A 27,274-nucleotide genomic window follows, 5' to 3' on the forward strand; every position below is an offset into this window, starting at 1 on the left:
TTAATTTATTTTTTATTTTAATATATTATTATTTAATATATAATATTGTTTTAGTTGCTTAAGAGATATTCCTGGCTCTGAATTTGCTCATTGCTATTTTTATGTTTTTGTGCATTATTTGTTGCTGGAATCATTAAACGAACAGGTTACTCATCAGTTACTCAGTACTTGAGTAGTTTTTTCACAAAATACTTTTTACTTTTACTCAAGTAAATATTTGGGTGACTACTCCTTACTTTTACTTGAGTAATAAATCTCTAAAGTAACAGTACTCTTACTTGAGTACAATTTCTGGCTACTCTACCCACCTCTGCCTACCTATGCGTTAGTGGAAAAGCGGCAAATGAGTGAAAGCGACGGGGACGTTGCCATGGAGATGAGGGTTTTCTTACGCGCCGGGCTGCAGTCACACCGCAACACCTGTCCGTCAGTAATAACATTTCCCGATAACATGGACCAATTCAAACCGTTATTAGTTTTCTGTTATTATTTAATTCTCATTTTGTTCATTTATATTTGGATTTTATTTTGTGCTGAAAATAAAAATATAGACATTTAAAAATATTTTTTTAAAGAAATCTTTTCTTGCGGCCCAGCGTCACCCTGACTCTGCATCCAGTGGCCCCCGGGCAAATTGAGTTTGAGACCCCTGATTTAAAGGGTCAAAAGCAGTGAAACTCTAATACCACATACGGTGTCAGGTCTGTTAATGTTTTTGTTTAGTTATGTAGTGTTTTGCTTAAAACTCCATTGTTTCTAGTTTTTGCACTTCCTTGCTTGTCTTGTTACCATAGCAACTCATTAGTTTTCACCTTGTCCTCATGTCTCACACCTGTTTGCACTTATCATGTTCATTATTTAAACCTGTAGTTGCCAGGTGGTCAGCCTGGCGACTTTACCTCAACTCCCTTCATGCCATGCCATGCCTGTCTTATCATTCTGTCCATGCCACGTAAGTGTTTTTATTTCACAGTTATTGAGTTTTGGGTTTGTTTTGTCCATACTCATGCCATATTGCTAGTTTTTGTTTTATAGCCAGGTTTTATACTTCCGCCCTCGTGCGCGCCTTTTGTTTGCTTCCTTTGTTTGTAGTTTGTTAGTAAAAGAAATAAATATGTACCGTCATTCACGCCTTGCTCGTGCCAACTTTCCTTTGCATTGGAAAAACCAACCATCCCATAGTCCAAGTCTTGACATTCGGGGCTTCTAACACCACCCTTAATATATCTTGCATGGCACAGAGTACCGTACTTCACACCGCCACCATACACACACCACCGCCCCACTTTTTCTACATTGTAGCTGACCTTTATTTGCCACACTCAGCACCAATTATCCAGGTCAGCTTTTATTTTGCACCTGCAGCAATTCCTCCGCAGAAGACTCGTATATCTGCGTGGAGCCGACGTGCTCCATGCAAATCTTTACACAAAAACAACACCAAGTGCGGCGGTGTAATCATGCACGTGGAACGCTGAGGCAGCGGCTGTTGAAATCGCCGCATGCGGTGCTGATATGATGGAGCGAGCCCCATCTTTATCGTCCACACTCCTCCTTCGAGGAGCGCCGAGTAGGAACGTTGCCGCGGACGCGGGAGTAAAGCAGTCACAACAACACAGAGAGGACATTTATTCCAAATAATGCAAACTTGAAAAAATGTCTATTCAAAGGAGGGCTGCCACAAACACCTCATGGTAGAATAATGGCCAAGGCAGAATATGGAAGCTAGCCCTTCACTTAGCTGGAGGAAATTAAAGTATGATTGTCGTTATGTTACAGTTCCACGAGCATAACCATAACATCAAATAAGCAATACGCTGCCAAAGAGCCAGAGGTTCACCATGCAAGTACAAATAGTGCATATAGCTCATTTACGCCCTCAATGCTAATGCTAAACAGTCATTCATTAGAGCAGGGGTCACCAACCTTTTTGAAACCAAGAGCTACTTCTTGGGTACTCATTCATGCGAAGGGCTACCAGTTTGATACACACTTAAATAAATTGCCAGAAATAGCCAAATTGCTCAATTTACTTTTAATAAATAAATCTATATATATTAAAAAAATGGGTATTTCTGTCTGTCATTCTGTCGTACATTTTTTTCCTTTTACGGAAGGTTTTTTGTAGGAAGTAAATGATGAAAAAAACACTCAATTGAACGATTTAAAAGAGGATAAAACAGGAAAAAAAGGAAAATAAAATTTTGAAACATAACACAAACTTTCATTTCGACTCTTCAAAATTCAACCGAAAAAAAAGAAGAGAAAAACTATCTAATTCAAATCTTGTTGAAAAAATTAAAAAAAAAGAATTAATGGGACATCATTAGTAATTTTTCCTGATTAAGATTAATTTAGGAATTTTGATGACATGTTTTAAATAGGTTAAAATCCAATCTGCATTTTGTTAGCATATATAACAAATTGGACAAAGCTATATTTCTAACAAAGACAAATCATTATTTCTTCTACACTTTCCAGAACAAAAATTTTAAAAGAAATTCAAAAGACTTTGAAATAAGATTTAAATTTGATTCTACAGATTTTCTAGATTTGCCAGAATAATTTTTTTGAATTTTAATCATAATAAGTTTGAAGAAATATTTCACAAATATTCTTCGGCGAAAAAACAGAAGCTAAGATGAAGAATTTAATTAAAATGTATTTATTATTCTTTAAAATAAAGAAAAAAATAGTGAAGTGAATTATATTTATATAGCGCTTTTCTCTAGTGACTCAAAACGCTTTACATAGTGAAACCCAATATCTAAGCTACATTTAAAGCAGTGTGGGTGGCACTGGGAGCACGTGGGTAAAGTGTCTTGCCCAAGGACACAACAGCAGTGACTAGGATGGTGGAAGCGGGAATCGAACCTGCAACCCTCAAGTTGCTGGCACGGCCGCTCTACCAACCGAGCTATACCGCCCCCGCCAAATACTTGAACATTGATTTAAATTGTCAGGAAAGAAGAGGAAGGAATTTAAAAGGTAAAAAGGTATGTGTTTAAAAGTCCGAAAATCATTTTTAAGGTAGCATTTCTTCTCTAAAATTGTCTTTCTGAAAGTTATAAGAAGCAAAGTAAAAAAATAAAACAAATTTATTCAAACAAGTGAAGACCAAGACTTTAAAATATTTTCTTGGATTTTCAAATTCTATTTGAGTTTTGTCTCTCTTAGAATTAAAAATGTCGAGCAAAGCGAGCCCAGCTTGCTAGCAAATAAATAACGTTTAAAAAATAGAGGCAGCTCACTGGTAAGTGCTGCTATTTGAGCTATTTTTAGAACAGGCCAGCGGGCGACTCATCTGGTCCTTACGGGCGACCTGGTGCCCGCGGGCACTGCGTTGGTGACCCCTGCATTAGATAGAGTATCTGGGAAGTGGGGCTATGACATGTGCAATATAGGTAGATTACTTTTTATGCATTATCGAACGTGCCGTGAAGCCCGAATCCACTTGCCAGGCTCTTGCCAGTCACGTTCCGCTGAACCCCCGCGTCGAACAGACCAACCCAGGCCGAGCCCTTTCATTGGTGGTGGTCACGTGGGTTCGTCCGTCAAGACATCCAGCATCCTGAGAACTCTACATCCATCCGCTGTTTTGCGCTCTTATCTGGGCAGACGTCGGAGAGGCGAGGACAGCTGGGGAGACGACGCTGGCGAGGACAGGCGGGATGATTCGGAGTAGCAGACAGGCACTGTGCTCGGCGTCACCGTGGAGCCCTCTCAGATTCGTATGTGGAAGGTACTGTTGGATTGGCAAAATCGCACATTAGCAAAGTTGATAAGGGTGCAAACTTACAAACCCCGTTTCCAAATGAGTTGGGAAATTGTGTTAGATGTAAATATAAATGGAATACAATGATTTGCAAATCATTTTCAACCCTTATTCAGTTGAATATGCTACAAAGACAACATATTTGACGTTTGAACTCAAACATTTTTTTGCAAGTAATCATTAACTTTAGAATTTGATGCCAGCAACACACGTGACAAAGAAGTTGGGAAAAGTGGCAATAAATACTGATAACGTTGAAGAATGCTCATCAAACACTTATTTGGAACATCCCACAGGTGTGCAGGCTAATTGGGAACAGGTGGGTGCCATGATTGGGTATAAAAGCAGCTTCCCCAAAAAATGCTTCGTCTTTCACAAGAAAGGATGGGGCGAGGTACACCGCTTTGTCCACAACTGCGTGAGCAAATAGTCAAACAGTTTAAGAACAACGTTTCTCAAAATGCAATTGCAAGAAATTTAGGGATTTCAACATCTACGCTCCAAAACAAGACCCCGGACTGTTGAACAACTTAAGCTGTACATCAATCAAGAATGGTAAAGAATTCCACTTTCAAAGCTTCAACAATTAGTTTCCTCAGTTCCCAAACGTTTATTGAGTGTTGTTAAAAGAAAAGGTGATGTAACACAGTGGTGAACATGCCCTTTCCCAACTACTTTGGCACGTCTTGCAGCCACGAAATTCTAAGTTAATCGTTATTTGCAAAAAAAAATTAGTTTATGAGTTTGAACATCAAATATCTTGTCTTTGTAGTGCATTCCACAGAATATGGGTTGAAAAGGATTTGCAAATCATTGTATTCCGTTTATATTTACATCTAACACAATTTCCCAACTCATATGGAAAGGGGGTTTGTATACTTTTAACCCACATTTTTTAGTAGACCCACAATAAATTCATAAAAGAACCAAACTTCATGAATGTTTTTTTGTGACCGAGTATGTGCTCCGATCACTCCATCACAAAAAAACAAGAGATTTAGAAATTATTGGAAACTCATCACAGCCATGTGTCACACCTATGGATCATGTTTTGTTTTGTCATGTTATGTTTTTGATTTTGGACATTCAATCAATCAATCAATTAATGTTTACTTATATAGCCCTAAATCACTAGTGTCTCAAAGGGCTGCACAAACCACTACGACATCCTCGGTAGGCCCACATAAGGGCAAGGAAAACTCACACCCAGTGGGACATCGGTGACAATAATGACCCAGTGGGACGTCGGTGACAATGATGACTATGAGAACCTTGGAGAGGAGGAAAGCAATGGATGTCGAGCGGGTCTAACATGATACTGTGAAAGTTCAATCCATAATGGATCCAACACAGTCGCGAGAGTCCAGTCCAAAGTGGATCCAACACAGCAGCGAGAGTCCCGTTCACAGCGGAGCCAGCAGGAAACCATCCCAAGCGGAGGCGGATCAGCAGCGCAGAGATGTCCCCAGCCGATACACAGGCGAGCAGTACATGGCCACCGGATCGTACCGGACTCCCTCCACAAAGGAGAGTGGGACATAGAAGAAAAGGAAAAGAAACGGCAGATCAACTGGTCTAAAAAGGGAGTCTATTTAAAGGCTAGAGTATACAAATGAGTTTTAAGGTGAGACTTAAATGCTTCTACTGAGGTGGCATCTCGAACTGTTACCGGGAGGGCATTCCAGAGTACTGGAGCCTGAAATGAAAAAGCTCTACAGCCCGCAGACTTTTTTTGGGCTTTGGGAATCACTAATAAGCCGGAGTCCTTTGAACGCAGATTTCTTGCCGGGACATATGGTACAATACAATCGGCAAGATAGGATGGAGCTAGACCGTGTAGTATTTTATACGTAAGTAGTAAAACCTTAAAGTCACATCTTAAGTGCACAGAAAGCCAGTGCAGGTGAGCCAGTACAGGCGTAATGTGATCAAACTTTCATGTTCTTGTCAAAAGTCTAGCAGCCGCATTTTGTACCCACTGTAATCTTTTAATGCTAGACATGGGGAGACCCGAAAATAATACGTTACGGTAATCGAGACGAGACGTAACAAACGCATGGATAATGATCTCAGCGTCTTTAGTTGACAGAATGGAGGGAATTTTAGCGATATTGCGGAGATGAAAGAAGGCCGTTTTAGTAACGCTTTTAATGTGTGCCTCAAAGGAGAGAGTTGGGTCGAAGATAATACCCAGATTCTTTACCGTGTCGCCTTGTTTAATTGTTTGGTTGTCAAATGTTAGAGTTGTATTATTAAATAGAGTTCGGTGTCTAGCAGGACCGATAATCAGCATTTCCGTTTTTTTGGCGTTGAGTTGCAAAAAGTTAGCGGACATCCATTGTTTAATTTCATTAAGACACGCCTCCAGCTGACTACAATCCGGCATGTTGGTCAGCTTTAGGGGCATGTAGAGTTGGGTGTCATCAGCATAACAGTGAAAGCTAACACCGTATTTGCGTATGATGTCACCTAGCGGCAGCATGTAGATGCTGAAGAGTGCAGGGCCAAGGACCGAACCCTGGGGAACTCCACACGTTACCTTAACGTAGTCCGAGGTCACATTGTTATGGGAGACACACTGCATCCTATCAGTAAGATAAGAGTTAAACCAAGACAGGGCTAAGTCGGACATACCAATTCGTGTTTTGATACGTTCTAATAAAATATCATGATCGACAGTATCGAAAGCAGCGCTAAGATCGAGGAGCAGCAACATAGATGACGCATCAGAATCCATCGTTAGCAATAGATCATTAGTCATTTTTGCGAGGGCTGTCTCCGTGGAGTGATTTGCCCTGAAACCGGATTGAAAGGTTTCACATAGATTGTTAGACGCTAAGTGTTCATTTAACTGCTCCGCAACAATTTTTTCGAGGATTTTTTAAATAAAGGGAAGGTGAGACACCGGTCGGTAGTTTACCATGAGGTCAGGATCGAGGTTAGGTCTTTTAAGAAGAGGATGAATAACCGCTTTTTTGAATGCTAGGGGAACAGTGCCCGAGGAAAGTGATAAGTTTATAATATTTAGCACTGATGGACCTAATAATACAAAGAGCTCCTTGATCAGTTTCCCAGGAAGAGGGTCAAGTAAACATGTTGTTTGTTTTATTCCATTTACACGTTGTAACAATTCCTCTAATGTTATTTCCGCAAAACGAGAAAAACTATTTTGGAGGGCAGTATCCGCCGTATATACAATCGTGTCAGTGTTAATAGAACCCCGTTGTAGCTGGGACGCATTGTCTTTAATCTCCTTTCTAATGACTTCAATTTTCTTACTAAAGAATTGCATAAAGTCATCAGCTGAGTGGGTGGAGCTACTGGAAGGAGTCCCTTGTTGGGTTAGCGATGCTACCGTACTAAACAAAAATTTAGGATCGTTTTTATTATGGTGGATGAGATTTGAGTAATATTTAGCTTTAGCTAAGGTAAGCATGCGTTTATAAGTTATTAAACCATCACTCCATGCTTGATGGTGCACCTCAAGTTTAGTCGTGCGCCATTTGCGTTCCAGCTTTCTGCATAATAATTTCTGAGCTCTAGTTTCTTCTGTAAACCACGGGGTGCGCTTTTTTGGAGCCTTTTTTAACTTTAGCGGTGCTATATTATCAATGGTTTCGCGCAGGGCGTCATTAAAGTTGTTAGTGAGGTTATCAATAGAGCCCACATACTTTGGGAATGGTGCCATTACCGAGGGCAGTAGGTCAGCAAGAGTTGTCGTTGTGGCCGTATTTATGTTGCGGCTGCTATAGCAGTTATTATTATTATTAGTTTGACGAACATGCGTCTGAACCTCGAATTTTATAAGGTAATGATCGGACAATACTTTAGTGTACGGGAGTATCGTAACTTTGGAAACGGTGATACCCCTGACAAGCACTAGGTCTATCGTATTACCGTTGCGATGCGTGGGTTCATTTATTATTTGTGTGAGACCACAGCTATCAATTATAGTCTGGAGCGCTACGCACGGTGGGTCCGATGGGGTATTCATATGGATATTAAAGTCCCCCATTATGATTATATTATCGGCGTGTCACTAGATCAGCAACAAACTCTGAGAATTCATTGATAAAGTCCGAATAGGGCCCTGGGGGGCGGTAGATAACAGCCAGGTGTAGAGGGAGCAGTGTGACAGACTTCATAGTAAGCACCTCAAACGATTTATATTTATTATTTATGTTAGGACTAAGGTTAAAGTTTTTGTTGTATATTAGTGCGACCCCCCCACCCCTTTTAAGCGGACGGGCAATATGCGCATGTGTAAAGTTAGGAGGACATGCCTCATTTAGCGCAAAAAAGTCGTTTGGTTTAAGCCAGGTTTCGCTGAGACCGATGACGTTAAGATTGTTGTCTCTGATGATATCATTAACTAACAACGTTTTGGGAGACAATGATCTTATGTTTAAAAAACCTATATTATAGGTAGTCGGCTGTTTTAGGGAATTTTTGATCAAATTATCCGTAGTAGCAATATTAATAATGTTGTGTTTATTATGCCCAGTGCATTTAGTATAATTACGACCATATCTAGGAATTGATACGACGGGAATTTTCCGATTGTTTGATTGTTGCTTTGATAAACTGCACGCATCATGGTTAGCCACCTCAGTAACGGGGATTTTCCGATTGTTTGTTTGTTGCTTTGATAAACTGCACGCATCATAGTTAGCCACCTCGGTAAAACACATGTCCAACTCTGAAACACTCAAAGCAGAAAAAACTTGTTTTAATTTAACAGACTCCTTACCCAGACCAGTAGTCTCGCATCCTTTATTTAAATCTGGCTGTAGGATGGAGGGAAGTGGTGTTCTGTGGGGATTAGCCTTCTGCTTTGTTTTAAGCCCCGCTCGGCATCCGCGTTTCCGATCACACCGCTGGCGTCTGCTCCGTAGACGGCCCCCGCTGCTACTAGACTCCGCTGCTTCACAGGCCGCTGGATGTAGCCGCCGACGTATTCCCATGCTAGTTAGCACGTTGAACAAGCACGCGTCTATCAGTCCAAAACGGCCCGATATGTCCATATCCAGAAGTGTCTGGCGGTCGTATGTGATCACGGAGTGACCACGATGCGAGCCAGCCATGAAGTCTGCAGAACTGTCCAGCATTTCCGCCAAATGTTCCATCTTTAGCAAGAGCTCCGCAGTGTCGCAGCCCGTCCGGGCGCCGCCATCTTGCTTCAATTCATTCAGTCACGTTTTGCACTTCCTGGTTTTGTTTGTTTCCATGCCAACGTATTAGTTCACACATTCGCACGCACCCGACCCATGCTGCACCTCCTTCATGTCCTTGTCCATAGTTCCATGTCGTGTAAGTTTTTGTATTTATGCCATTGTGCTAGTTTTGTTTATAGTTTATTATTATTCATAGCCAATTGTTTTTGTGCAAAGTCCTTTAGTTTATGTCCATCATTTCATGCCATTGAGCAAGTGTTTTTGTTTCACGTTTGTACTGTTTAGCCAAGTTTCTTCCTCCATTGTGAGCGCTTTTTGTTGTTTATTTGTTTATTAAATAAAAAACCACGTACTTACATTCATGCCTGACTCATCCCACATCATCCTTGCATCGAGGAAGCACAAACATCCACAGCCCAAGCCTGACACGATGACTTTATGTTCTTTTCAAGTGTATGTCAACTTTTGACCACGACTGTACATACTGTATAATCGATCTGACGCATCATCAATGTCAGCCTGCCGTGGCATTGAAGGAACTTTTAAATTCATACGCCGCAATTTCTGGGTTGCATTATATGATGTCACATCACTGACTACACGTGGTGGTCCAGCCAGCGTCCGTCCTCCATGGGTACTGGGCGCCATGTAGCCTTTCTCAAAGAAAACCGCCCTATGGTTGCACTGTTTTCGCCTGTACCGACCTGTCATGTCTTGTGATCATGTTTTGTTTACTTATGTTCTGTTTTGCCCAAGACTCCATTGTTTCCTGTTTTTGCACTTCCTTGTTTGTTTCGTTTCCATGACTACCCATTAGTTTTCACCTGTACTCATGTCACGCACCTGTCACTAATCATGTCACGATTATTTAAGCTTCCAGTTGCCAGGCTGTCTTCCCGGCGACATCGCTCTTCTTCATGTCATGTTTACGGTTTCATGCTTAGTTCACGCTGCTTGTTTCATAGTCCATGCTGCCCTGTTCACGTCATCGCAAGTAAGTTTTGTTTATTAATGCCACAGTTAGTGTCTTTTGTTTTTTGTCCATATTTCTGCCGTTGTGCTAGTTTTTGTTTTTATAGCCAAGTTTTGTACTTCCGCCCTTGTGCGTGCCTTTTTTTTAATTCCTTATATTAGTGTTAAAATAAAGATGTCATTACCTTCACGCCATGTCCGGTCCAAGTTCACTTACATCTCGGGAAAACAACCACCCCATAGTCCACGTCCTGACACAACCGTTCAAATCTTGAAAAGGATAAATGTTCCTCAAGAGGTAATCAAGTGATGAAAGTGACGTCTTGGTGGAGATTGATAATCGCTAATTTTTAGGTCTATTTTGTTAATGCCTGACTGGCGATTGACTGACACACCCTCTGCCATCGACCGGTAGCTTGCAATCGATGTAATGGCCACCCCCGCCATAGAGCAGTGTTTTTCAACCACTGTGCCGCGGCACACTAGTGTGACGTGAGATACAGTCTGGTGTGCCGTGGTAGATTATCTAATTTCACCTATCTGGGTTAAAAATATTTAAAAAGTAATCATAGTCTGCAAATGATGTGTTGTTGTCTGGAGCTCGGCAGAGTAACCGTGTAACACTCTTCCATATCAGTAGGTGGCAGCCGGTAGCTAATTGCTTTGTAGATGTCGTAAACAGCGGGAGGCAGTGTGCAGGTAAAAAAACGTCTAATGCTGAAACTGAAAATAAACAACAGGTGAGGGCTGTCACGCCAAATTTCTTCCCCCTACAAAAACCTTCCCCCCGGAAGACATTTGGCGTTAATGCTTAAGGGACCCAAATGAGGGTGGAAGGACCTTAAAGCACCCCCCACAGCTGCCTGTTTTAAAAGCATTATAATTGGCTTGATTGTCATTGGTGGAAAATAACGGTGAGGAAAAAATATTAGCATTCCAGCATGCTAACCTTTCAATCTATTTTTGCTTCGCTAATTTTGCAGCTGTAACCCTTAAGAGTCATGTAACTTGGTATTGTTCCGCTCTCATTGGGGTCCTTCAGGCATTGGAGGGTTTTTGTAGGGGGAAGAAATTTGGCGTGACAGCGCCCCTAAGAAAAGGCATTGACGCTTAAGGTGTTATATTTTGGCGATCATGTTTAGTTTGGCTATGTTCTGTTTGGTTTTTGGATTTTGTCTGTTCTATTTTGGTTTCATCTGACCACATGACATTCTCCCAATCCTCTGCTGTATCATCCATGTATCCATTTTGGTATGAACTCAACTCGTCGTGTTTGGAGGAAGAAGAATACTGAGTTGCATCCCAAGAACACCATACCTACTGTGAAGCATGGGGGTGGAAACATCATGCTTTGAGGCTGTTTTCTGCTAAGGGGACAGGAAGATTGATCCGTGTTAAGGAAAGAATGAATGGGGCCATGTATTGTGAGATTTTGAGCCAAAACCTCCTTCCATCAGTGAGAGCTTTGAAGATGAAACATGGCTGGGTCATCCAGCAAGACAATGATCCCAAACACACCGCCTGGGCAACGGAGGAGTGGCTCCGTAAGAAGCATTTGAAAGTCCTGGAGTGGCTTAGCCAGTCTCCAGACCTCAACCCCATAGAAAATCTGTGGATGGAGTTGAAAGTCCATGTTGCTTGGTGACAGCCCCAAAACATCACTGCTCTCGAGAAGATCTGCATGGAGGAATGGGCCAAAATACCAGCTACTGTGTGTGCAAACCTGGTAAAGACCTATAGTAATCGTTTGACCTCTGTTATTGCCAACAAAGGTTATATTACAAAGTATTGAGTTGAATTTTTGTTATTGACCAAATATTTATTTTCCACCATAATTTACAAATAATTTCTTTAAAATTCCTACAATGTGAATTCCTGGATTTTTTTTTTCACATTCTGTCTCTCACAGTTGAAGTGTACCTATGATGAAAATTACAGACCTCTGTCATCATTTTAAGTGGGAGAACTTGCACAATCGGTGGCTGACTAAATACTTTTTTGCCCCACTGTAGATATAGTGGCCCCCATACACATTTTTTCCTCTAAATTTGGCCCCCGAGTCAAAATAATTGCCCAGGCCTGTCATAGAACATATGAACATGGCGTAATCACAATATAGCACCATAAATTGGATTACCTTAAGAAGTCAGGAGCCCTTGATATCATATTTTCAAAATCGGCAAAGGAGAGTTTATTATCTCCATCTAAATCGGCCTCTTCGATGGTCTTCTCACACACCAGCTGCACCTCTTCAGGAGTCAACTCCTCCTTTGTCAGCTTGTTCAGAGTTTTTTCCAGGTCCTCTTTGCAAAGGTAATTATCCACATTGAAATCTGCGAGCAGCAAACACAAGAGCAGGTGTTTATTTGTACCTCTGCGCCGAACAAATGCACCGAAATGTGTCTTTACCATATATTTTGAAGGCGTAAATGGCCTTCAGTTCCCGTGGAGCCATTTCACTGAGGACTGAGAACATATCCACAAATTCATTGAAGCTGAGATTCCCCATCCCATCCTCTGAGAAAGACTCAACAATCCTGTTACGGAATGGATTTTCCTTCAGAGGAAGGTAATAACAACATTTATAAGAATTAATGCAATTTATCCAAGACATGGCTGCAGTTAGACCAATCACACATCTGCCTCATAGTCTGTGTGTACATAGGCTGCGGTGTTACGCAATATGCCATTAGCACCCTTTCCGAAATGGACGACACTTAAAACAAAAATAGCAGGCGGGACTGCCGGAATGGAGCGTTTCATGGCACATTAACTTCCATGGATCCACACAATATGGTTAGTCCTAGGATTAAAAATCAATCCCGCCCTCTGAAAAGCATTACGCATCGATTAGTTGTCGGCTTACGTGAGCAGCCGGCGACACGTTTCGCTCAGAGTGTCCTGATTCGTTTAGAATAACATTTTTAAAAAAGGGCTGAGGACTTTAAAAAGGAACGGCACCAGACATGAAGTACAAACCCCGTTTCCATTTGAGTTGGGAAATTGTGTTGGATGTAAATATAAACGGAATACAATGATTTGCAAATCCTTTTCAACCCATATTCAGTTGAATATGCTACAAAGACAACATATTTGATGTTCAAGTTCATAAACTTTTTTTTTTTTTTTTTTGCATTAACTTTAGAATTTGATGCCAGCAACACGTGACAAAAAAGTTGGGAAAGGTGGCAATAAATACTGACGAATTTGAAACATCCCACAGGTGTGCAGGCTAATTGGGAACAGGTGGGTGCCATGATTGGGTATAAAAACAGCTTCCCCAAAAATGTTCAGTCTTTCACAAGAAAGGATGGGGCGAGGTACACCCCTTTGTCCACAACTGCATGAGCAAATAGTCAAACAGTTTAAGAACAACGTTTCTCAAAGTGCAATTGCACGAAATTTCAACATCTATGGTCCATAATATCATCAAAAGGTTCAGAGAATCTGGAGAAATCACTCCATGTAAACGGCATGGTCGGAAACCAGCATTAAATGGTCGTGACCTTCAATCCCTCAGACGGCACTGTATCGAAAACCGACATCAATCTCTAAAGGATATCGACACACGGGCTCAGGAACACTTCAGATAACCTCTGTCAGTAACTACAGTTGGTCGCTACATCTGTAAGTGCAAGTTAAAGCTCTACTATACAAAGCAAAAGCCATTTATCAACAACATCCAGAACCGCCGCCGGCTTGTCTGGGCCCGAGATCCTCTAAGATGGACTGATGCAAAGTGGAAAATGTGTCCTGTGGTGTTACGAGTCCACATTTCAAATTGTTTCTGGAAATATTCGGCATCGTATCATCCGGACCAAAGGGGAAGCGAACCATCCAGGCTGTATCGACGCAAAGTTGAAAAGCCAGCATCTGTGATGGTATGGGTGTGCATTAGTGCCCGAGGCATGGGTAACTTACACATCTGTGAAGGCACCATTAATGTTGAAAGGTACATACAGGTTTTGGAACAACATATGCTGCCATCTAAGCGCTGTCTTTTCATGGACACCCCTGCTTATTTCAGCAAGGCAATGCCAAGCCACATTCAGCATGCGTTACAACAGCGTGGCTTCGTAAAAAAGAGTGCGGGTACTTTCCTGGCCCGCCTGCAGTCCAGACCTGTCTCCCATGGAAAATGTGTGGCGCATTATGAAGCGTAAATACGACAGTGGAGACCCCGGACTGTTGAACGACTGAAGCTCTACATAAAACAAGAATGGGAAAGCAATTCCACTTTCAAAGCTTCAACAATTAGTTTCCTCAGTTCCCAAATGTTTATTGAGTGTTGTTAGAAAAAGGTGATGTAACACAGTGTTGAACATGCCCTTTCCCAACTACTTTGGCACGTGTTGCAGCCATGAAATTCTAAGTTAATTATCATTTGCAAAAAAAAAACGTTTATGAGTTTGAACATCAAATATGTTGTCTTTGTAGCATATTCAACTGAATATGGGTTGAAAAGGATTTGCAAATCATTGTATTCTGTTTATATTTACATCTAACACAATTTCCCAACTCATATGGAAACGGGGTTTGTACCATAAAAAGAATGCATTTGTTACCTTTAACTCTGGCATGTTGACTATCAAAGCTAAAGGTAATTTACAATCAGGGTCCTTGGTGTAGTCCATTGGTACGAGATGAGGAGCCAATTCATGGTATCTACCGTGCAACCTAAGGAGAAACAACAGATTGACGTTATGATCTAAAAGGAGACAATACACAACACTTTATTTCACTCTGTGTGTCTGGGCCTGTGATGAGGTAACGACTTGTCCAGGGTGTACCCCGCCTTCTGTGTCCTGGGCATGACTTCAAAGTGCATCAGGCAGTGCAGGCTCCTCTACAGGGTCTTGGGGCACTAGGAGGTTAACCCTTTTACTAATGTTACCCCTGGTGGCCCTTGGCAAAGGCCTAGTACCTTACTGCCCCCTCGCCAGGGATACGGTGAAGATCTAAACGGCGGAGCAGGCGGAAGACGGTAGATTTAAGAACTACCCCAACGGCTGCGAAGGCGGGAAAGGCTGCAGCAGAAAAGCGTCCCCAGTCGTCTTGGACTCCATGCCACTGCACCCTGACCCGATTCTCTCATGGATTGTGTGGTGACTGTCCGTGCACCAGTCTCCACACTTTGTATGGCATCCTCCATAAGGGATACACCCCTACCAGGAGGCTCGTCATGCTCGTTCGAGTGACCGCCGATGATGACCCCGCCTTCTGCCTGTCTGCAGCTGGGATAGGCTCCAGCACCCCCAAAAACCCGAGAGCGATAAGAAGTTGAAAATGGTCGGACGGATGGATGCTACCTTTTTGCCAGAAGGGGTGTCTGTTTTGGCTGCTCAGTACAATATGGCAACAATAAGTTGACAACATTATGCAATGTACATCAGTAAAATGATGATTTACTTGAGGGCCACATCGCAGCATAGATAAAATATACATAACCCACCTACTCAGTGGCCTAAGGGTTAGTGTCCGCCCTGAGATTGGTAGGTTGTGAGTTCAAACCCCGGCCGAGTCATACCAAAGACTATAAAAATGGGAGCCATTACGTCCCTGCTTGGCACTCAGCATCAATGGTTGGAATTGGGGGTTAAATCACCCAAAAAATAATTCCAGGGCGCGGCCACTGCTGCTGCTCACTGCTCCCCTCACTTCTCAGGGGGTGATCAAGGGTGATGGGTCAAATGCAGAGAATCATTTCGCCACACTTCGTGTGTGTGTGACAATCATTGGTACTTTAACTTTAACTCAGCGGGCCGATTTTAACATTGAGTAATATATGAATACTGCGATGAGGTAGCGACTTGTCCAGGGTCTACCCCGCCTTCCACCCGATTGTAGCTGAGATAGGCGCCAGCGCGCCCCGCGACCCCAAAAAGGGAATAAGCGGTAGTAAATGGATGGATGGATAATATATGAATATACATGTTTATTTATAATATGTCAACAATATATTTTTTACATAAGCTGCACATTTTACTTTAAAAATCTGGCACCTCAGTCACAAGAATTTTACAGTAAAAGCAGTCGGGGTTTTACAGCATATAAAAAAATGGAATAAATAGCATGGAATGGAGAAACAATACCACTGTTTTTAGTGGTAAAATTCAAGCAACAGAGCTGCTAGTTTCTGGGTTATTTTAGCGTAAAATCTTGTTTTAATGGTTTTTTTTTGTTTGTTTTTTAACGGAAAAAAAACAGTACCAAAGTTGATTTTCAGGTAAAAACAAACAAACCGTAAAATCTATTGTCAATTTACCAGTCTACAATTTGATTGATCATTTTGTTTTGTTTGTCAAGCAGATATTTAACAACAGTATTTATCTTTTTTTCCACCAAAAAATATTTCTGGAATACAAAACATAATATTTTCATTTTGATAATATTGAATTTTAAAAGATATGCAATTGCATGCAGTACATGATTTTTCATGTCAAAAGGGACATAACAAATATATTTAGTAAGAAAAGTGTCATGGCTGTGTGATCATGTTTTGTTTTTTGGACACTCAGTTCCTGTTTTTGCACGTCCCTGGTTTTTTTTGTTACCATGACTACTCATTAGTTTTCACCTGTCACGCACCTGTCTCACGTTTTTCACTCGCACACCTGTTATCACTGATCATGTCACTGCTATTTAAGCCGGTCTGTTTCTGTTCTTCGTGCTGACAACATCTGTCAAGACTCAGACTTGGTCGAGGATTGTTTTCCCGAGGTGCAAAGCGATTGAAGTGGACTTTGGGGTTTGTTTTTTCAGAAGGCAAAGGAAAGTTGGCGCGGGCAAGGCGTGAATTGTAATGACTGATTGGCATAGGAATGCCGGGTTTGTCCCTCCGTGGATGCGTCGACAAGAACACAGCAATGGTAAGTTTAAATGATTTATTAAACTTAACAAAAGCAGGCTACGAACAAAAATACTGGAGCTAACATACAAAATAAACCAAGGGCGCTAGCATAAAAGCTAGGAATTGAAAACAGACAAACTAAGACTGGCATGAAGGCACACAAAAAGGAAAAACAATTCATCAGCGTGAGAGCTGGAATAAAACAAAGGCTTAGCGTGAAAAGCTAACGAGAATATACATACGTGAAGTCAGTCGATACTGTTGCTCAAAGGCAAATTATGAACCCAGACTGAACAAACAAAAGAGGAAGGCTTATATAGGGAGTACTCAAGGAGAACCAGGTGTGTGTAGAAAACGAGGAGCAGGTGAAATCAATGTGTAACCAAGGTGACTGACTAAACAGGAAGTAAGCTGGTCAGACGGAGAATGAGACAATGGAACAGTAAACAATATTTGAAGATCCGAGTAACGGCTCGCAACATGAGTGTCAGTAAATATTTGTATTTTGACACTATGACTAAAAAACAGAAACAAACAAAAGGCGCGCACAATGGCGGAGAACAAACTTGACTAGTGAAAACAAAGACTTGCACAAAGGCAGAAACTTCGCATGGAACTGTGAAACATGACATGAAGCAAAGTGGAGGTAGCATGGCATGACGTGAGTAGAGGTATCGAGGGTGAGAGATGGTGGTAGAAGGTGATGTTGCCAGGATGAACAACAGAAACAGACCGGCTTAAATAGCAGTGACATGATCAGTGATAACAGGTGTGCGAGTGCAGAATGTGAGACAGGTGCGTGAAAGGTGAAAACTTATGGGTAGTCATGGTAACAAAACAAACCAGGAAGTGCAAAAATAGGAACTGAGTGTCCAAAAAAACAAAACATGATCACACAGACGTGACAAAAAGATTAAGCATTTTATTAACGCATACAATTTCCAGGCTTTTGCGGCCCACAAAAAATAATGTGGCGGGCCAGATTTGTCCCCCGGGCCTTGAGTTTGACACCCGTGAGTTATAACAATTTTAAAATATTATTCCCTCTATCGTGTCTTGTACCTCTATGCTTCGGTAGGTTTCCTGTGAAGTCATCGCTTCCTGTTTATTTGTGGCCACAAATGCGCATTTAGCGCTCCAGGGTTTGCTCTTTCACATAAACAAATTATAGTGGCCCTCTGGAGGATACTGCAATAAGAGGAGTGTGTCTTGCATTTATTCGGTAATCGAATACAAGTGGTAACGAAAGGTGAAGTATTTGCCGGGTGAGTGGAAATCCGCCTCCACAAGCCCTAAAAGCATGCATAAAACCACACGTTGAGCGTTCAGAATGTTAAGCCTGTTGCTTGTTTCAACGATAAAGGAACTCTTTATTTGCAACTCTGCAGGATACTCGTGCTCACTCTTATCTCCCCCATTCGAGTTTCGCTCTACTGCTAAAACTTCTGGATAATCTAGTTAGTGTTGTCCGATACCAATATTTTGGTACCAGTATCGGTACCAAAATGTATTTATATACTTTTTGATACCTTTCAAAACTTTTCTAAAGTAAAAGGGACCACAAAAAAATTGCATTATTGGCTTTATTTTAACAAACAATCTTACAGTACATTAAACATATGTTTATTATTGCAATCAAAGAACAATTTTGCCCTTAAATAAAATAGTGAACATACTGGACAACTTGTATTTTAGTAGTAAGTAAACAAACAAAGACTCCTAATTAGTCTACTGATGTATGCAGTAACATATTGTGTCATTTATACACCTATTATTTTGTCAAAATTATGAGGGACAAGCGGTAAAAAAAACATTATTAATCTACTTGTACATTTAATGTTAATATCTGATTATTTTCCCTTTCAACATGTTCTATCTACACTTCTGTTAAAATGTAATAATCACTTATTCTTCACTTCTTTGATACTAGCTCTCATGTCTGTGTGATCATGTTTTGTTTTTTGGACACTCACTTCCTGTTTTTGCACTTCCTGGTTTGTTTTGTTACCATAGCAACTCATTAGTTTTCACCTTGTCCTCATGTCACGCACCTGTCTCACGTTTTGCACTCGCACACCTGTTTTCACTGATCATGTCACTGCTATTTAAGCCTGTCTGTTTCTGTTCTTCGTCCTGGCAACATCACCGTCTACCATCTTCTACCACCGTCTATCACCCTCGAAACCTTTACCCACATCATGCCATACTACCTCCACTCTGCTTCATGTCATGTTTATAGTTCCATGACAAGTAAGTTTTTGTTTATTGTTCGTAGGTTCTGCCATTGTGCAAGTTTTGTTTCCTTAGTCAGTTTTGTACTTCCGCCCTTGTGCGCGCTTTTTGTTTGTTCCTGTTTTTTTGTTATAGTGTCAAAAATAAAAAATGTCTTTACCTTCACGCCATCTCCGGTCCAAGTTCACTTGCATCTCGGGAAAACAACCACCTCATTCATAGTCCCCGTCCTGACAGATACTTTACATTAGTTTTGGATGATACCACAAACTTTGGTATAGACCCAATACCAAGTAGTTACAGGATCATACATTGGTCATATTCAAAGTCCTAATGTGTCCAGGGACGTATTTCCCGAATTCCTAAACATGAATTTTAACAAAAGGAAAACATTCTTTGTGACGATAAAGTATCGACTCGATACGCTATTGTACTTGGTATCATTACAGTGGATGTCAGGTGTAGATCCACCCATGGCATTTGTTTAGTTTCAGGCGTGCTAACTTTTGTTAGCGGTGACGCCGGTGAGCTATTGTATCCTCCCACGGCGTGTAGTGAAGCATGTTTAGCTATTCCTCATCCTGCAGGGATGATACTTGTAAGAAACATACTTTATTTGTCGCCATGGAGGCGAGGATTACTGATTTAGAAGTAGCTAAAACACTGCAGATTGCGGATGGACATTAGCCGCCAGCTAGGTAGCCGGTATACCGTACAACCCTACTCTAGAAGTACCAACTCAAAGAAAACCTCTAGAGCAAACCTAAACTCAAAAATGCTGCTGCTCGAGTCTTGACTAGAACCAGGAAATATGAGCATATTAGTCCAACATAAACACAACAGAACAAATACCCAGGATTCCATCCGTCCCTAACTTTTCCGGGCTACATTATACACCCGCTACCACCAACCCTCCCCCACGCACCCTCCCCTCTGTGCGTCGGTTTAGGTGGGCGGGGTTTGATGGTAGCAGGGTGTATAATGTAGACCTGAATATTAAGGATGCATGGGATTCTGGGTATTTGTTCTGTTGTGTTATGGTGCGGATGTTCTCCCGAAATGTGTTTCTCAATATTGTTTGGTGTCGGTTCACAGTTTGGCGCATATTAGTAACAGCGTTAAAGTTGTTTATATCACAACCCTCAGTGTAACTTGTATGGCTGTTGAACAAGTTTGCCTTGCAGTTACTTTCGAGTAATAACAGAGGCCGCCTATTACATGTGGATAGCAATGTGTAAAGGCGGGCGAGATGACATGTTTCAGAGAGTGCGAATTTCGGCACGCCATCAATATTGTCGTCCGGGTGAAAATCGCAGAAAGTTTTCCCTGTGAGAGGCACTGAAATCATAAAACCTTCTGGAAAAATTGGGGCAAGTATGCGGCTGAGCCACATCAGAGCGATCAAAGAGCAGCATGCGGCTTCGGAGCCGCAAGTTGACGACCCCTGTTATAGCATAAGGCCAAAGGGCAGAGGCGCAGCGAACTTGTGACAATCAGCGATAACCTGTATCTTCCGTGTAACATGGCTGTGCTGTGACTGCGTGGGCAGAAACAAGGGAGTGTTTTATGAAGGTCATAAAGTGTGAGACCCCATTACGGCCTCGGCTGATTGTCCCCAGTCCAATGCTGGCCTTGGAGAGAAAGTCAATTCAATATCACAGAAGGAGGAACATGCAGGAGCACGGGAAAGATCTGCCTAGAGGCTGTGACAAGTGGAGATAACGTTTAAGGAATTTCGGGGGAAAAGTGGTCAATCCGTCAGCTTTTAGCCGGCGATTCATGGCGACAGACATATAAGTGTGCTCAGTCAAGAGAGGAGCTTACCTCGCTGGGATTGAGTCACTTTCACTCGGAAGCACAGGCTTTGGAAGTTAATCTTACAACACCCAAAAGACGCTGACTCATGAGCATCATCAGTCAATTTTGCCAGTGCAAAATGCAACTTGGGTGCAAAATGAATCACCGTGCCTGTCCATATACTCATTTCTTTATCTACACCAGGGGCCTCAGACAAGTATTTTGCGGCTCCCACCTTATTATGAAAGTTTTATATGAATGGCACTTGACAGCGTTGGGTGCGGAGCTGAAGTGATCTACCAACCATGGTGTGGTGATTGGTAGATTGGCTCCCTGTTGGCTCCAGACAGAGTCAATTTTTGTTAATTGGGCCCAAAATGGCTCTCTCAACGTTCCGGGTTGCCTATCCCTGCCTGTTACATTCCACGTTGTGGTGGTTTGTTTTTTTGTGTTTCTTCTTCTTTCGTTTGAACAGGTCACACTCAACCACGACCCCTGCTGCCAATCAACCGGTTCCTGTTCCCAGCTGTTCTTCATTTCACCTGTTGATCAGTCAGCCATTCCCGGTCCACTATTCATCCTCCTGTGCTGCTTAAAACCACCTGCTCACCACTAGAAAGAGGAATTCTTTTTCTGACATGCTGTCTGGAGTTTTGAGTGACCCTACTTTGTCTTTGGCGCTACTTTTTTTCTTTGTTCAATTTTTTGGACTTTTCAACCTCTGTAAGTATCTGCAGCCTAGTCTTGGGAAAGGTTAGACAGAGGCCTCTGTACACTACACACGTAGGATTTGTTTCTGTATAAAGACACCAGGCTTAGGGGTGGCTGTCAGCCTTGTATGTTCTGGACCCCCTCTTTGCTTGGAGTAGTTAGGGAGGTTTTTGGTTTATGCTAATTAAATAGCTTTAGTTAGTCAGCTTACCTTTCTTTTCTAGAGGTGTATTTTGGTACGTTTTGTTCATTTCTTTGACAGCACCTGTATTTCCAAGCTAGGCTAGTGTTGTGTCCTTGTTGGGGTGGTATAGCTCAGGTGGTAGAGCGGCCGTGCCAGCAACTTGAGGGTTGCAGGTTTGATCCCCGCTTCCGCCATCTTAGTCATTGCCGTTGTGTCCTTGGGCAAGACACTTTACCCACCTGCTCCCAGTGCCACCCACACTGGTTTAAATGTAAAAATTAGATATTGGGTTTCACTATGTAAAGCGCTTTGAGTCACTAGAGAAAAAGTGCTATATAAATATAATTGTGAATTGTAAAATTGTTGTACCCCCCCATGGTCACTTTTCAATGTACTAGTTTTTGTTTTCAATTCTTGGCTTCGGTGTCTTTAATTTACAACTCATTTGATTTATACACTTATGTTGCGTTCCCCTACAATCCCTAGACTGTGAGCCATCTGGAACGTAACACTGCCATACTTGCCAACCCTCACGGATTTTACGGGAGACTCCCGAAATCCAGCGCCTCTCCCGAAAAACTCCCGTGACAAATTTTCTCCCGAAATTCAGGCGGAGCTGGAAGCCACGCCCCCTCCAGCTCCATGCGGACCTGAGTGAGGACAGCTTGTTTTCACGTCCACTTTCCCATAATAAAAACAGCGTGTCTGCCCAATAACATTATAACTGATTATTTGCACAGAAAGTTGTGGTGCACAAGGAATACAATTTAAAAAGTCATTATACAACTAGTGTGAAGTGTGAGAATCAGCACCTCCAAGTCCGAGTCCATGGTTATCGCCCGGAAAAGGGTGGAGTGCCATCTCCGAGTTGGGGAGGAGATCTTTCCCCAAGTGGAGGAGTTCAAGTACCTCGGAGTCTTGTTCACGAGTGAGGGAAGAGTGGATCGTGAGATCGACAGGCGGATCGGTGCGGAGTCTTCAGTAATGTGGATGCTGTATCGATCCGTTGTGGTGAAGAAGGAGCTGAACCAAAAGGCAAAGTTCTCAATTTACCGATCTACGTACGTTCCCATCCTCACCCATGGTCATGAGCTATGGGTTATAACCGAAAGGACAAGATCACGGGTACAAGCGGCCCAAATGAGTTTCTCCCTTAGAGATAGGGTGAGAAGCTCTGTCATCCGGAAGGAACTCAAAGTAAAGCCGCTGCTCCTCCAAATCGAGAGGAGCCAAATGAGGTGGTTCGGGCATCTGGTCAGGATGCCACCCGAGCGCCTCCCTAGAGAGGTTTTTCAGGCACGTCTGACCGGTAGGAGGCCACGGGGAAGACCCAGGACACGTTGGGGAGACTGTCTCCTGGCTGGCCTGGGAATGCCTCGGGATCCTCCCGGAGGAGCTGGACAAAGTGGCTGGGGAGAGGGAAGTCTGGGCTTCTCTGCTTAGGCTGCTGCCCCCGCCACCCCACCTCGGATAAGCGGAAGAAGATGGATGGATGGATTACACAACTAGACATGCTGAGGAGTATGCGAAAACATTTTTTAACAAATATTTTCTTGCGACTCAGCCTCACCCAGACTCTGCGTCCAGTGGCCCCCAGGTAAATTGAGTTTGAGACTCATGATCTACACCAGGGGTGTCCACAGTGCGGCCTGGGGGCCATTTGCGGCCTGCAACTAACCGTATACCGGCCCACCACACATTCTGCAAAAATTGCAAAATTAATAGTATTGCAAAATTAGAAAAAAAAAAAACATTTAAAAAAAGTGGAATGAGGTGAAATCTAATGAGAAAAAGTGGCAATGTTCTTTTGTTCCTTTTTTATTTATTTAATTTTTTTCCCCATTGTTCAAAAAAAAAAGACAAAAAAAATCTATGTTATAATGAATTATTACTTAAAAATTATCACTTTAAAATATTTTATGTGGAAAAAGTTTTGCGTATGTTGTGTGGTTGCCATAAAAAAACATCAAAGTTTTGACAAAAGAGCATGAAACAAACAAAATAATAGTTCAAACTTAAAATCGACAGATATATCGGAAGTTGATCTTGAAATTTAAGTGTTAAAAGTAAAAAAAAACAACTAATAAAAATGTATCACTTTATGAGTGGGGAACCTTTCGGATCTCAAATATATTTAGTAGGATTTTATTTACTTTTCACTGTGATTACTCAAAATATAAAATAATTAATATCAATGGTGTCCTGCATTTTTGATGTTTGAGGACTTTAATTGCTAAATAAAGGAACTCTCCTGAAGGAATCAAAAAAGTACTATCTATCTAAATACTGCATATTTCAGTTTTACTATATAAAAACTAAGTTGTCTTTGACAGAACTTCAAGTTGATATAGAGATTAACTGTAAGCATTAAATAAAAAATAATAATTTGACTTATTTTTCACATTTTAGTGACTGAGACCCTCTATGCTCCCCAGGAGCCCTACAGATTAAAAACAAAATCCATATATTTTGCTTTGGTTTGAAAGTGAAAAATATCAAAATGGCCCAACATGCTTAAAGGCCTACTGAAAGCCACTACTAGCGACCACGCAGTCTGATAGTTTATATATTAATGATGAAATATTAATATTGCAACACATGCCAATACGGCCTTTTTAGTTTACTAAATTACAATTTTAAATTTCCCGCAGTTTCCTGTTGAAAACGTCGCGGAATGATGACATGTATGATGACTCTGTGACGTTATTGGTTGGAGGGGACATATTAGCCCAGCACCATACACGGCTAAAAGTCGTCTCTTCTCATCGCATAATTACACAGTATTTTGGACATCTGTGTTGCTGAATCTTTTGCAATTTGTTCAATTAATAATGGAAAAGTCAAACTAGAAAGATGGAGGTGGGAAGCTTTACCCTTTAGCCACACACACACACGGTGTTTCCTTGTTTAAAATTCCCGGACGTGAAGCTTTACTATGAATCAGAGCGGTCAATCGAACATGGATCCCGACTACATGTCGACCGGCAGTTTTCGGTGAGAAAATTGTGGAAATAAGTCGCCTCTTATCGGAAATCAGCGGAGCTTCTGTCGTGCTGCAGCTGAATGTGACTTCTCTCAGAGACTGGTGTCAACACACCCGTGGCCACACCCCTCCGACTATCTGGTACTATCTAATCTCACTAAAACACTAGCAAAATAATAGAAAGATAAGGGATTTCCCAGAATTATCCTAGTAAATGTGTCTAAAAACATCTGAATCTGTCCCAATGCAATCGCCTTTTTTTTTCTAGTCCGTCACTCTAAATTTCCTCATCCACGAATCTTTCATCCTCGCTCAAATTAATGAGGAAATTGTCCCTTTCTCGGTCCGAAAAGCTCTTACTGCTGGAGGCTCACATTATAAACAATGTGTGGATGTGAGGAGCCCTACAACCAGTGTTGCATCGTCTGCTACTTCCGGTGAAGGCAAGGCTTTTTTATTAGCGAACAAAAGTTGTGAACTTTATCGTCGATGTTCTCTACTAAATCCTTTCAGCAAAAATATGTCAATATCGCGAAATGATCAAGTATGACACATAGAATGGACCTGCTATCCTCGTTTAAATAAGAAAATCTCATTCCAGTAGGCCTTTAAATTGCTCTGTGGAAAACGTTTGGACACCCCTGATCTACACACTGCAGCCAAAAGGTCAGTCCGACTGATAAGACAGAACATTCCGGATCTCCACTGCATTTAACACTGCACACTTGTGTGCAACACACTGACAAAACAGATGAAAATCGACTTACCGCAAGATTTCTTTGCGGGTGAAAAAAGTACAATCCTGCAATAGAAATAAAACAGAACAGGCAGTTATGCGTAACACAATAGCTGGAGAGGAGGAAAAAAAAAGAAAAAGAGTTTAATTCCCTGAAGGCAAAATTAAGGTGTCAGGCTTCTCGTAAATGACGTCGCAGATTATGTTGTCACCACGGTGGAGGGGAAGGGGGCGGAATGTGATCTAGTGTTTTTCTGTGGCAGAACACATGCATGTGTGCGGCCCACGCGTTGTGTGACATTGTATAACAGGCCTATTAGTGGTGCCTCAATTTACATTGCCCTTCTACGCTCGCTGTCTAGAGCCGTACGTGCCAGAAGCAACCGGCTCCAGGAGATGATGTAATTAAGGAAGGAAATTAATACGGGGGACGGCGTGGCGAAGTTGGTTGAGTGGCTGTGCCAGCAATCTGACGGGTTATTGTTTCAATCCCCACCTTCTACCATCCTGGTCACGTCCGTTGTGTCCTTGGGCAAGACACTTCACCCTTGCTCCTGATGGTTACTGGTGAGCGCCTTGCATGGCAGCTCCCGCCGTCAGTGTGTGAATGTGGAAATACTGTCAAAGCGCTTTGGGCTCCTTTAAAAAGGGGTAGAAAAGCGCTATACAAGTGCAACCCATTTACCATTTAATAGGAATCAAGTATAAAAAATCAATATTTGAGTATATATTTCTGTATCTAGCCCTTGAGCTTTAAAGCGGAGCGCAACAGTATTCTACTGAGGGATTTTTAAACGCCAGCAGTAGTAACCAGAGAAGCTCTTGAGGACCAAACAGTCTCCAGAGAGTAGAGTTTCACAGCATATACCGCTGACTTGGCATCAATTATTAAGAAGCACATGTTATACGGTTAAAGATGGTTATTTCTCTCTGTGCGTGGTTGTCTAATCGGGACTTTTTAATAAGCATCGCCTTTTACGCAAAGATGACATCATGTCTGAGTGACCATCATGTTGGTCCAACACAAAGGTTCTTCTATAGGTGTAAGAAAATTGCACTGCAACATTTTTCGACTCCAAAAAAGAAGCGGGCACTCACCTGGTAGGCATCAAGTTGCTCGTCTGTAAAAATAGTCTGCTTGTTTCCCATGTTTATCAAGTCATGTGTCGCTTGTACGCACACAGAACACGGAGGGTCCGCAGCCTTTGCTCCATAAAATACATTTAGGGGCCGTGAAGTCACTCAGTCTTTGTCGCAGGGTGAGTCCACGATGCTGCAGTCTCCCTCATGAGGCATCATCTCGACCCATGGAGGGGACGTGAGCCACGGATGGCAAATGTCGAAGCTGCATGGTAGAAAGCAAAAAAGAGAAAAAAGAAATAAAGAGCAAAAGATCAGCGCACCTTGTATTGGAGCCAGTGTGGATGACGAGGTCTGCGGGCTGCTTCTGCATCGCCGCTGCTGCCCACAGGAGGCCAGACAAGCCAATAGGGTACCAGAGAAAAAAATAAAGAAAAGGGGGTGACTTATGATTCGCTGGTTACGGCTGTCTTCATTATGGGGCCACAATGTGGATTTATGGGTGCCCTGGTACTGCTGGTTTTCCTGAAGCAATTACTCACTGCTGAAAAAAATGAGACTAATTAGATTTTTATCTGTGTTCACTTGATGCATGGATCTGTAAAGCCTGCCGGTAAATTGAACATATAATAAACATACATTTTATTACATTAAAGTGTAGCAATAAAATACAAACCCCGTTTCCATATGAGTTGAGAAATTGTTAGATGTAAATATAAACGGAATACAATGATTTGCAAATCATTTTCAACCCATATTCAGTTGATGTTCAAACTCATG

General features: G+C 42.0%; 1 protein-coding gene across 2 annotated transcripts; it reads right to left on the minus strand.

Annotated features, from left to right (window-relative positions):
- Positions 1 to 1,616: 1,616 nt before the first annotated feature.
- cib2 (calcium and integrin binding family member 2) lies at positions 1,617 to 27,274 on the minus strand. 2 transcript variants are annotated; one of them, XM_061916928.1, is made up of 7 exons: positions 26,513 to 27,274; positions 25,446 to 25,480; positions 19,164 to 19,233; positions 14,487 to 14,598; positions 12,331 to 12,478; positions 12,059 to 12,254; positions 1,617 to 3,745 (listed from the first exon to the last, which is right to left on the minus strand). In XM_061916928.1, the coding sequence occupies exons 4-7, from the start codon at positions 14,553 to 14,555 to the stop codon at positions 3,724 to 3,726; spliced, it is 435 nt and encodes a 144-aa protein (XP_061772912.1). In that variant the 5' UTR covers positions 14,556 to 14,598; positions 19,164 to 19,233; positions 25,446 to 25,480; positions 26,513 to 27,274; the 3' UTR covers positions 1,617 to 3,723. The 2 variants fall into 2 exon arrangements, with proteins under 2 accessions (XP_061772912.1, XP_061772911.1); XM_061916927.1 differs by lacking the exon at positions 19,164 to 19,233 and having other exon boundaries at positions 26,513 to 27,271.

This window comes from Nerophis ophidion, linkage group LG12 (genome assembly GCF_033978795.1).
Source record: "Nerophis ophidion isolate RoL-2023_Sa linkage group LG12, RoL_Noph_v1.0, whole genome shotgun sequence".
Classification (NCBI taxonomy): domain Eukaryota; kingdom Metazoa; phylum Chordata; class Actinopteri; order Syngnathiformes; family Syngnathidae; genus Nerophis; species Nerophis ophidion.

Excerpts from the sequence above, each read along its gene's own strand:
- cib2 (XM_061916927.1), bottom strand. The coding sequence starts at position 26,563 with ATGGGAAACAAGCAGACTATTTTTACAGACGAGCAACTTGATGCCTAC. Across the intron at positions 14,599-25,445 it reads ACCCGCAAAGAAATCTTGCG|GTTGCACGGTAGATACCATG; the intron begins GTAAGTCGATTT and ends GTTTCTCCTTAG. Across the intron at positions 12,479-14,486 it reads TCAACATGCCAGAGTTAAAG|GAAAATCCATTCCGTAACAG; the intron begins GTAACAAATGCA and ends CTTCCTCTGAAG.